The sequence below is a fragment of the Rana temporaria genome, chromosome 5 (genome assembly GCF_905171775.1).
Source record: "Rana temporaria chromosome 5, aRanTem1.1, whole genome shotgun sequence".
NCBI classification, from domain to species: Eukaryota; Metazoa; Chordata; class Amphibia; order Anura; family Ranidae; genus Rana; species Rana temporaria.
This window is the reverse complement of record NC_053493.1, coordinates 2,894,414-2,907,415: the sequence shown is the minus strand read 5'-3', so window position 1 is coordinate 2,907,415 and position 13,002 is coordinate 2,894,414. Positions and strand designations below refer to the sequence as shown.

Sequence of the window (13,002 nt, the reverse complement as noted above, 5' to 3'; positions counted from 1 at the left end):
ACCATGAAAATGAATTTAAATTATATTAAATAATAATATATTTATATTCTCTCTATGCTTTTATTATTTATTCGATTTTCTATTTATCTATCTATCTATCTATCTATCTATCTATCTATCTATCTATCTATCTATCTATCTATCTATCTATCTATCTATCTATCTATCTATCTATCTATTGAATATTGTTTATTATTAAAGTGTATTGTTATTATTATCAATATTAAAATATAATTACTAATATATACCATTATATTACCATAAAAATAAATACAAATGATAATAAATAATAATATATTTATATTGTCTCCATGCTTTAAATATGCATTTGATCATATACATTTTATATTATAATTACTAATATATGCCATTATATTACCAAGAAATGAAAATAAATAAGAATTCTAACAAATAATAATACATTTATATTGTTTCTATGCTTTTATTCTTTGTTTGATTTTCTATCTATCTATCTATCTATCTATCTATCTATCTATCTATCTATCTATCTATCTATCTATCTATCTATCTATCTATCTATTTATATATGTGTAATATTATTTATTATTATAGTGTATTATTATTATTACTATTAAAATATAATTACTAATATATACCATTATATTACCATAAAAATACATTTAAATAATAATAAATAATAATATATTTATATTGTCTTTATGCTTTTATTATTTATTTGATTTTTTATTTATCTATCTATTTATTTATCTATCAAAAAAAAAAAAAAAAATAAAATATATATATATATATATATATATATATATATATATATATATATATATATATATATATATATATATATATATATATATATATATATATATATAATTATATTAATTATTAATTTAGAGTATTATGATTACTATTAAAATATAATTACTAAAATATACCATTATATTACCATAAAAATAAATTTTAATTATATTAAATATTAATATATTTATATTGTCTTTATGCTTTTATTATATATTTGATGTTCTATTTACCTATCTATCATTTTATATATATATATATATATATATATATATATATATATATATATATATATATATATATATATATATATATATATATATATATATATATATATAAATGTAATATTATTTATTATTATAGTGTATTATTATTATTACTATTAAAATATCATTACTAATTTATCCCATTATATTACCATAAAAAAATAAATTAAAATTATAATAAATAATAGTATATAATTATGTTATCTCCAATTTTTCATTATGCATTTGATCATATACTTTATATTATAATTACTAATATATTATTATAAAAATAAATAAAAATATTATAGTAAATAACAAAATATTTATATTGACTTCATGCTTTTTTTATTTGGTTTTCTATTTATCTATCTAAGTATTTATTTATCTATCAATAGATATATATATATATATATATATAAATTGAATATTATTTATTAATTTAGTGTATTATTATTATTACTATTAAAATATACTTACTAATATATTACATTATATTACCATAAAAAAATAATTAAAATTATAATAAATAATAGTATATATTTATATTGTCTTCAATCTTTCATTATGATTTGGTTATATACTTAAATATTTATATATATTTTGTGATATTTGGGGAATCCCGCCATGCAGAGATAGTTCCGGGGTGACGGGTTCACCGACACCCCCAATATCTGCAAAATTCCAACCCTCTTCTGACAGAGGTGTACGGTGTTCTCTGTATTCTCATTGGCTGGTCATTATTTGTATGAAGACAGACATTTATTTCTTATAAAACGTCCTCCAGGAAATCAGATTCATTCTGAGTGTTCCGATCGTTGGCTGTGATCGGAATCATAAAACACGGGAACGTTCCATCACAGAATTCCCGGGATGGACATTTATCAGAAGCAAACCGTCTACTCACATTGTACAGGTGGGAGAACTCGATATCCAGGGGGACGGAGGTCCCACGAGGGGAGGGCTTCACCGTCACCGAGACCACCCGGGAGTTCAGGAGCGTCACATTCCTAAGAAGGGGGAAATGTTACAAATTATATCAATTTATAAAACTGAAGAGAAAAAGAAGACAAAGATTTATAGTCTCAACCAATCCCAACCAGGCTTACTTCAGAGGTCACTAGTGGTTCCTAAAGCTGACTGACCCCCAATGTACGGGACATTCTTCCCACTGATCACCAATGTAAGGAACATTCTTCTCACTGATCACCAATGTAAGGGACATTCTTCCCACTGATCACCAATGTAAGGGACATTCTTCCCACTGATCACCAATGTAAGGAACATTCTTCTCACTGATCACCAATGTAAGGAACATTCTTCTCACTGATCACCAATGTAAGGAACATTCTTCTCACTGATCACCAATGTAAGGGACATTCTTCTCACTGATCACCAATGTAAGGAACATTCTTCCCACTGATCACCAATGTAAGGGACATTCTTCCCACTGATCACCAATGTAAGGGACATTCTTCTCACTGATCACCAATGTAAGGGACATTCTTCCCACTGATCACCAATGTAAGGAACATTCTTCTCACTGATCACCAATGTAAGGGACATTCTTCTCACTGATCACCAATGTAAGGAACATTCTTCTCACTGATCACCAATGTAAGGGACATTCTTCTCACTGATCACCAATGTAAGAGACATTCTTCCCACTGATCACCAATGTAAGGGACATTCTTCTCACTGATCACCAATGTAAGGGACATTCTTCCCACTGATCACCAATGTAAGAGACATTCTTCTCACTGATCACCAATGTAAGGGACATTCTTCTCACTGATCACCAATGTAAGGAACATTCTTCTCACTGATCACCAATGTAAGGAACATTCTTCCCACTGATCACCAATGTAAGGGACATTCTTCTCACTGATCACCAATGTAAGGAACATTCTTCTCACTGATCACCAATGTAAGGGACATTCTTCCCACTGATCACCAATGTAAGGAGAATTCTTCCCACTGATCACCAATGTAAGGAGCATTCTTCCCACTGATCACCAATGTAAGGGACATTCTTCCCACTGATCACCAATGTAAGGGACATTCTTCTCACTGATCACCAATGTAAGGAACATTCTTCTCACTGATCACCAATGTAAGGAACATTCTTCTCACTGATCACCAATGTAAGGGACATTCTTCCCACTGATCACCAATGTAAGGAACATTGGGCCAGATCCACAAAAACCTGACGTAACTTAAAAAATCCAATTTAAGTTACACTGGCTTAAAGTTTCTACCTAAGTGCCTGATCCACAAAGCACTTATCTAGAAATTTCAGGCTGTGTAACTAAAATTCCGCCGGCGCAAGGCGTTCCTATTCAAATGGGGCGAGTCCCATTTAAATGAGGCGCGCTCCCGCGGCGGCCGTACTGCGCATGCGCGTCGGCCGTACTGCGCATGCGCGAAGTTACGTTACGCCGAGTTTTGAGGATCGCGACGGCTTAAAGTTGCGTCGGGGAAAAAAAAAATGACAGCGGCATGCATTCCTGAGGGAGAACTCCATGCCAATTTTCAAAGAAAAAACCGGCATGGGTTCCCCCCCCAGGAGCATACCAGGTCCTTAGGTCTGGCATGGGTTGTAAGGAGACCCCCCCACGCCGAAAAATTGACGTAGGGGGTCCCCCTACAATCCATACCAGACCCGTATCCAAAGCACGGTACCCCGGCCGGCCAGGAAGGGAGTGGGGACGAGCGAGCGCCCCCCCCCTCCTGAGCCGTGCCAGGCCGCGTGCCCTCAACATGGGGGGGTTGGGTGCTCTGGGGCAGGGGGGCGCACTGCGGGCCCCCCCACCCCAGAGCACCCTGTCCCCATGTTGATGAGGACAGGACCTCTTCCCGACAACCCTTGCCATTGGTTGTCGGGGTCTGCGGGCGGAGGCTTATCGGAATCTGGGAGTCCCCTTTAATAAGGGGGCCCCCAGATACCGGCCCCCCACCCTAAGTGAATGGATATGGGGTACATCGTACCCCTATCCATTCACCTGGAGGCAAAAAGTAAAAGTTAATAAACACACAACACAAGGCTTTTTAAAATAGTTTATTATTCTGCTCCGGACGCCCCCCCTGTCTTCGTTATTAGCTCAATTACCAGGGGGGGCTTCTTCTTCCGCTCTCCGGGGGTCTTCTTCCACTCTCCGGGGGTCTTCCGCTCTCCGGGGGGGCTTCTCCGGACTCCGGGGGGGCTTCTCCGGACTCCGGGGGGGCTTCTCCGGACTCCGGGGGGGCTTCTTCCATCTTCTCCCCTCTTCCGCTCTTGACTCGGCGAACCCCGGTTCTTCTGCAGCTCTCCGGTGCCTTCTTCTTCAGCGCTGGCTGCCTGCTATGTTTGTGTGTTAGCTCGATTTCAAACAGGCAGCCGGCGCGGTCTTCTGTGACGTCAGGGTCTTCTGGTCTTCTGTTCTTCCGATGTTGTCTCGTCGCCTGTTGTCGCTGTAATGATGGAAGCGCGCCTTGCATCCCATTTATATAGGCATCACCGTCCCATCATGCTCCGGTAGGTACCCACGTGGTGGGTGCCTACCCACGTGCACCCACCACGTGGGTACCTGCCGGAGCATGATGGGACGGTGATGCCTATATAAATGGGATGCAAGGCGCGCTTCCATCATTACAGCGACAACAGGCGACGAGACAACATCGGAAGAACAGAAGACCAGAAGACCCTGACGTCACAGAAGACCGCGCCGGCTGCCTGTTTGAAATCGAGCTAACACACAAACATAGCAGGCAGCCAGCGCTGAAGAAGAAGGCACCGGAGAGCTGCAGAAGAACCGGGGTTCGCCGAGTCAAGAGCGGAAGAGGGGAGAAGATGGAAGAAGCCCCCCGGAGTCCGGAGAAGCCCCCCCCGGAGAGCGGAAGAAGAAACCCCCCCCGGAGAGCGGAGAAGACCCCCGGAGAGTGGAAGAAGACCCCCGGAGAGCGGAAGAAGAAGCCCCCCCTGGTAATTGAGCTAATAACGAAGACAGGGGGGCGTCCGGAGCAGAATAATAAACTATTTTAAAAAGCCTTGTGTTGTGTGTTTATTAACTTTTACTTTTTGCCTCCAGGTGAATGGATAGGGGTACGATGTACCCCATATCCATTCACTTAGGGTGGGGGGCCGGTATCTGGGGGCCCCCTTATTAAAGGGGACTCCCAGATTCCGATAAGCCTCCGCCCGCAGACCCCGACAACCAATGGCAAGGGTTGTCGGGAAGAGGTCCTGTCCTCATCAACATGGGGACAGGGTGCTCTGGGGTGGGGGGGCCCGCAGTGCGCCCCCCTGCCCCAGAGCACCCAACCCCCCCATGTTGAGGGCACGCGGCCTGGCACGGCTCAGGAGGGGGGGGGGGCGCTCGCTCGTCCCCACTCCCTTCCTGGCCGGCCGGGTAGCGTGCTTTGGATACGGGTCTGGTATGGATTGTAGGGGGACCCCCTACGTCAATTTTTCGGCGTAGGGGGGGTCCCCTTACAACCCATACCAGACCTAAGGGCCTGGTATGCTCCTGGGGGGGGAACCCATGCCGGTTTTGTTTTTTACAAATTGACGTGGAGTTCTCCCTCGGGAAAGCATACCAAATGCCGTCGCTGCAATGGGCCTTTACAAGGTGTGACTAACTTTACACTTTGTAAAACGAGCCCTAATTTTACACTTGCAAAATAACACTTACGGCGCAAAAAAGAAGCTAGAAAGCTTTGTGGATCGCCTTAAGTGCTAATTTGCATACTAGCAACGGCATTTCGACTCGAAATGCCCCCAGCGGCGGATGCGGTACTGCATCCTAAGATTCGGCAGTGTAATTCAATTACACATGCCGGATCTTCTGTGTAACTTTGGAAAAAGCCTTTTGAGGATCGTTTCCAAAGTTACACACAGACTGAACAGCACTTAAGTCGGAGTATCTCTTTTGAGGATCTGGCCCATTCTTCTCACTGATCACCAATGTAAGGGACATTCTTCCCACTGATCACCAATGTAAGGGACATTCTTCTCACTGATCACCAATGTAAGGGACATTCTTCCCACTGATCACCAATGTAAGGGACATTCTTCTCACTGATCACCAATGTAAGGAACATTCTTCTCACTGATCACCAATGTAAGGAACATTCTTCTCACTGATCACCAATGTAAGGGACATTCTTCTCACTGATCACCAATGTAAGGGACATTCTTCTCACTGATCACCAATGTAAGGAACATTCTTCCCACTGATCACCAATGTAAGGGACATTCTTCTCACTGATCACCAATGTAAGGGACATTCTTCTCACTGATCACCAATGTAAGGGACATTCTTCTCACTGATCACCAATGTAAGGAACATTCTTCCCACTGATCACCAATGTAAGGAACATTCTTCTCACTGATCACCAATGTAAGGGACATTCTTCTCGCTGATCACCAATGTAAGGGACATTCTTCCCACTGATCACCAATGTAAGGGACATTCTTCTCACTGATCACCAATGTAAGGGACATTCTTCCCACTGATCACCAATGTAAGGGACATTCTTCTCACTGATCACCAATGTAAGGAACATTCTTCTCACTGATCACCAATGTAAGGGACATTCTTCTCACTGATCACCAATGTAAGGGACATTCTTTCCACTGATCACCAATGTAAGGGACATTCTTCTCACTGATCACCAATGTAAGGGACATTCTTCTCACTGATCACCAATGTAAGGAACATTCTTCTCACTGATCACCAATGTAAGGGACATTCTTCTCACTGATCACCAATGTAAGGAACATTCTTCCCACTGATCACCAATGTAAGGAACTTTCTTCTCACTGATCACCAATGTAAGGAACATTCTTCTCACTGATCACCAATGTAAGGGACATTCTTCTCACTGATCACCAATGTAAGGGACATTCTTCTCACTGATCACCAATGTAAGGGACATTCTTCTCACTGATCACCAATGTAAGGGACATTCTTCTCACTGATCACCAATGTAAGGGACATTCTTCTCACTGATCACCAATGTAAGGAACATTCTTCTCACTGATCACCAATGTAAGGAACATTCTTCTCACTGATCACCAATGTAAGGGACATTCTTCCCACTGATCACCAATGTAAGGAACATTCTTCTCACTGATCACCAATGTAAGGGACATTATTCTCACTGATCACCAATGTAAGGGACATTCTTCTCACTGATCACCAATGTAAGGAACATTCTTCTCACTGATCACCAATGTAAGGGACATTCTTCTCACTGATCACCAATGTAAGGGACATTCTTCTCACTGATCACCAATGTAAGGAACATTCTTCTCACTGATCACCAATGTAAGGGACATTCTTCTCACTGATCACCAATGTAAGGGACATTCTTCTCACTGATCACCAATGTAAGGGACATTCTTCTCACTGATCACCAATGTAAGGGACATTCTTCTCACTGATCACCAATGTAAGGGACATTCTTCTCACTGATCACCAATGTAAGGGACATTCTTCTCACTGATCACCAATGTAAGGAACATTCTTCCCACTGATCACCAATGTAAGGAACTTTCTTCTCACTGATCACCAATGTAAGGGACATTCTTCTCACTGATCACCAATGTAAGGAATATTCTTCTCACTGATCACCAATGTAAGGGACATTCTTCCCACTGATCACCAATGTAAGGAACATTCTTCTCACTGATCACCAATGTAAGGAACATTCTTCTCACTGATCACCAATGTAAGGGACATTCTTCTCACTGATCACCAATGTAAGGAACATTCTTCTCACTGATCACCAATGTAAGGAACATTCTTCTCACTGATCACCAATGTAAGGGACATTCTTCCCACTGATCACCAATGTAAGGGACATTCTTCCCACTGATCACCAATGTAAGGGACATTCTTCCCACTGATCACCAATGTAAGGGACATTCTTCTCACTGATCACCAATGTAAGGGACATTCTTCTCACTGATCACCAATGTAAGGGACATTCTTCCCACTGATCACCAATGTAAGGGACATTCTTCTCACTGATCACCAATGTAAGGGACATTCTTCTCACTGATCACCAATGTAAGGGACATTCTTCTCACTGATCACCAATGTAAGGGACATTCTTCCCACTGATCACCAATGTAAGGGACATTCTTCTCACTGATCACCAATGTAAGGGACATTCTTCTCACTGATCACCAATGTAAGGAACATTCTTCTCACTGATCACCAATGTAAGGGACATTCTTCTCACTGATCACCAATGTAAGGAACATTCTTCCCACTGATCACCAATGTAAGGAACATTCTTCCCACTGATCACCAATGTAAGGGACATTCTTCCCACTGATCACCAATGTAAGGGACATTCTTCCCACTGATCACCAATGTAAGGGACATTCTTCCCACTGATCACCAATGTAAGGGACATTCTTCCCACTGATCACCAATGTAAGGGACATTCTTCTCACTGATCACCAATGTAAGGGACATTCTTCCCACTGATCACCAATGTAAGGAACATTCTTCTCACTGATCACCAATGTAAGGGACATTCTTCCCACTGATCACCAATGTAAGGAACATTCTTCTCACTGATCACCAATGTAAGGAACATTCTTCTCACTGATCACCAATGTAAGGGACATTCTTCTCACTGATCACCAATGTAAGGGACATTCTTCTCACTGATCACCAATGTAAGGAACATTCTTCTCACTGATCACCAATGTAAGGGACATTCTTCCCACTGATCACCAATGTAAGGAACATTCTTCTCACTGATCACCAATGTAAGGGACATTCTTCTCACTGATCACCAATGTAAGGAACATTCTTCTCACTGATCACCAATGTAAGGAACATTCTTCTCACTGATCACCAATGTAAGGGACATTCTTCCCACTGATCACCAATGTAAGGAACATTCTTCTCACTGATCACCAATGTAAGGAACATTCTTCTCACTGATCACCAATGTAAGGGACATTCTTCCCACTGATCACCAATGTAAGGAACATTCTTCTCACTGATCACCAATGTAAGGGACATTATTCTCACTGATCACCAATGTAAGGGACATTCTTCCCACTGATCACCAATGTAAGGGACATTCTTCTCACTGATCACCAATGTAAGGGACATTATTCTCACTGATCACCAATGTAGGGGACATTCTTCCCACTGATCACCAATGTAAGGGACATTCTTCCCACTGATCACCAATGTAAGGGACATTCTTCTCACTGATCACCAATGTAAGGGACATTCTTCTCACTGATCACCAATGTAAGGGACATTCTTCTCACTGATCACCAATGTAAGGAACATTCTTCCCACTGATCACCAATGTAAGGAACATTCTTCTCACTGATCACCAATGTAAGGGACATTCTTCTCGCTGATCACCAATGTAAGGGACATTCTTCCCACTGATCACCAATGTAAGGGACATTCTTCTCACTGATCACCAATGTAAGGGACATTCTTCCCACTGATCACCAATGTAAGGGACATTCTTCTCACTGATCACCAATGTAAGGGACATTCTTCTCACTGATCACCAATGTAAGGAACATTCTTCCCACTGATCACCAATGTAAGGAACTTTCTTCTCACTGATCACCAATGTAAGGAACATTCTTCTCACTGATCACCAATGTAAGGGACATTCTTCTCACTGATCACCAATGTAAGGGACATTCTTCTCACTGATCACCAATGTAAGGGACATTCTTCTCACTGATCACCAATGTAAGGGACATTCTTCTCACTGATCACCAATGTAAGGGACATTCTTCTCACTGATCACCAATGTAAGGAACATTCTTCTCACTGATCACCAATGTAAGGAACATTCTTCTCACTGATCACCAATGTAAGGGACATTCTTCTCACTGATCACCAATGTAAGGAACATTCTTCCCACTGATCACCAATGTAAGGGACATTCTTCTCACTGATCACCAATGTAAGGGACATTCTTCTCACTGATCACCAATGTAAGGAACATTCTTCTCACTGATCACCAATGTAAGGAACATTCTTCCCACTGATCACCAATGTAAGGAACTTTCTTCTCACTGATCACCAATGTAAGGGACATTCTTCTCACTGATCACCAATGTAAGGAATATTCTTCTCACTGATCACCAATGTAAGGGACATTCTTCCCACTGATCACCAATGTAAGGAACATTCTTCTCACTGATCACCAATGTAAGGAACATTCTTCTCACTGATCACCAATGTAAGGGACATTCTTCTCACTGATCACCAATGTAAGGGACATTCTTCCCACTGATCACCAATGTAAGGGACATTCTTCTCACTGATCACCAATGTAAGGAACATTCTTCTCACTGATCACCAATGTAAGGAACATTCTTCTCACTGATCACCAATGTAAGGGACATTCTTCTCACTGATCACCAATGTAAGGAATATTCTTCTCACTGATCACCAATGTAAGGGACATTCTTCTCACTGATCACCAATGTAAGGAATATTCTTCTCACTGATCACCAATGTAAGGGACATTCTTCCCACTGATCACCAATGTAAGGAACATTCTTCCCACTGATCACCAATGTAAGGGACATTCTTCTCACTGATCACCAATGTAAGGGACATTCTTCCCACTGATCACCAATGTAAGGGACATTCTTCTCACTGATCACCAATGTAAGGGACATTCTTCTCACTGATCACCAATGTAAGGAACATTCTTCTCACTGATCACCAATGTAAGGGACATTCTTCTCACTGATCACCAATGTAAGGAACATTCTTCCCACTGATCACCAATGTAAGGAACATTCTTCCCACTGATCACCAATGTAAGGGACATTCTTCCCACTGATCACCAATGTAAGGGACATTCTTCCCACTGATCACCAATGTAAGGGACATTCTTCCCACTGATCACCAATGTAAGGGACATTCTTCCCACTGATCACCAATGTAAGGGACATTCTTCTCACTGATCACCAATGTAAGGGACATTCTTCTCACTGATCACCAATGTAAGGAACATTCTTCCCACTGATCACCAATGTAAGGGACATTCGTCCCACTGATCACCAATGTAAGGGACATTCTTCCCACTGATCACCAATGTAAGGAACATTCTTCTCACTGATCACCAATGTAAGGGACATTCTTCCCACTGATCACCAATGTAAGGAACATTCTTCTCACTGATCACCAATGTAAGGAACATTCTTCTCACTGATCACCAATGTAAGGGACATTCTTCTCACTGATCACCAATGTAAGGGACATTCTTCCCACTGATCACCAATGTAAGGGACATTCTTCTCACTGATCACCAATGTAAGGAACATTCTTCTCACTGATCACCAATGTAAGGGACATTCTTCCCACTGATCACCAATGTAAGGAACATTCTTCTCACTGATCACCAATGTAAGGGACTTTCTTCCCACTGATCACCAATGTAAGGGACATTCTTCCCACTGATCACCAATGTAAGGGACATTCTTCTCACTGATCACCAATGTAAGGAACATTCTTCTCACTGATCACCAATGTAAGGAACATTCTTCTCACTGATCACCAATGTAAGGGACATTCTTCCCACTGATCACCAATGTAAGGGACATTCTTCTCACTGATCACCAATGTAAGGAACATTCTTCTCACTGATCACCAATGTAAGGAACATTCTTCTCACTGATCACCAATGTAAGGGACATTCTTCCCACTGATCACCAATGTAAGGAACATTCTTCTCACTGATCACCAATGTAAGGGACATTATTCTCACTGATCACCAATGTAAGGGACATTCTTCCCACTGATCACCAATGTAAGGGACATTCTTCTCACTGATCACCAATGTAAGGGACATTATTCTCACTGATCACCAATGTAGGGGACATTCTTCCCACTGATCACCAATGTAAGGGACATTGTTCCCACTGATCACCAATGTAAGGGACATTCTTCTCACTGATCACCAATGTAAGGAACATTCTTCCCACTGATCACCAATGTAAGGAACTTTCTTCTCACTGATCACCAATGTAAGGGACATTCTTCTCACTGATCACCAATGTAAGGGACATTCTTCTCACTGATCACCAATGTAAGGAACATTCTTCTCACTGATCACCAATGTAAGGAACATTCTTCTCACTGATCACCAATGTAAGGAACATTCTTCCCACTGATCACCAATGTAAGGAACATTCTTCTCACTGATCACCAATGTAAGGAACATTCTTCCCACTGATCACCAATGTAAGGAACATTCTTCCCACTGATCACCAATGTAAGGAACATTCTTCCCACTGATCATCAATGTAAGGGACATTCTTCTCACTGATCACCAATGTAAGGGACATTCTTCTCACTGATCACCAATGTAAGGAATATTCTTCTCACTGATCACCAATGTAAGGGACATTCTTCTCACTGATCACCAATGTAAGGGACATTCTTCCCACTGATCACCAATGTAAGGGACATTCTTCTCACTGATCACCAATGTAAGGGACATTCTTCTCACTGATCACCAATGTAAGGAACATTCTTCCCACTGATCACCAATGTAAGGAACTTTCTTCTCACTGATCACCAATGTAAGGGACATTCTTCTCACTGATCACCAATGTAAGGGACATTCTTCCCACTGATCACCAATGTAAGGGACATTCTTCTCACTGATCACCAATGTAAGGGACATTCTTCTCACTGATCACCAATGTAAGGGACATTCTTCTCACTGATCACCAATGTAAGGGACATTCTTCTCACTGATCACCAATGTAAGGGACATTCTTCCCACTGATCACCAATGTAAGGGACATTCTTCCCACTGATCACCAATGTAAGGAACATTCTTCCCACTGATCACCAATGTAAGGAACATTCTTCCCACTGATCACCAATGTAAGGGACATTCTTCTCACTGATCACCAATGTAAGGGACATTCTTCCCACTGATCACCAATGTAAGGAGCATTCTTCCCACTAATCACCAATGT

The 13,002-nt window shown here is 41.2% G+C and overlaps 1 protein-coding gene across 2 annotated transcripts in view; it reads right to left on the bottom strand.

The window, feature by feature from the left end:
• The window catches only part of ADGRB1 (adhesion G protein-coupled receptor B1), a 735,432-nt gene that overhangs the window by 259,125 nt on the left and 463,305 nt on the right, over positions 1-13,002 (bottom strand). For both annotated transcript variants that reach the window (XM_040352071.1, XM_040352072.1), the window contains exon 16: positions 1,927-2,029. In XM_040352071.1, the coding sequence (XP_040208005.1) occupies positions 1,927-2,029 (103 nt within the window). The remainder of the gene's footprint in view (positions 1-1,926; positions 2,030-13,002) is intronic.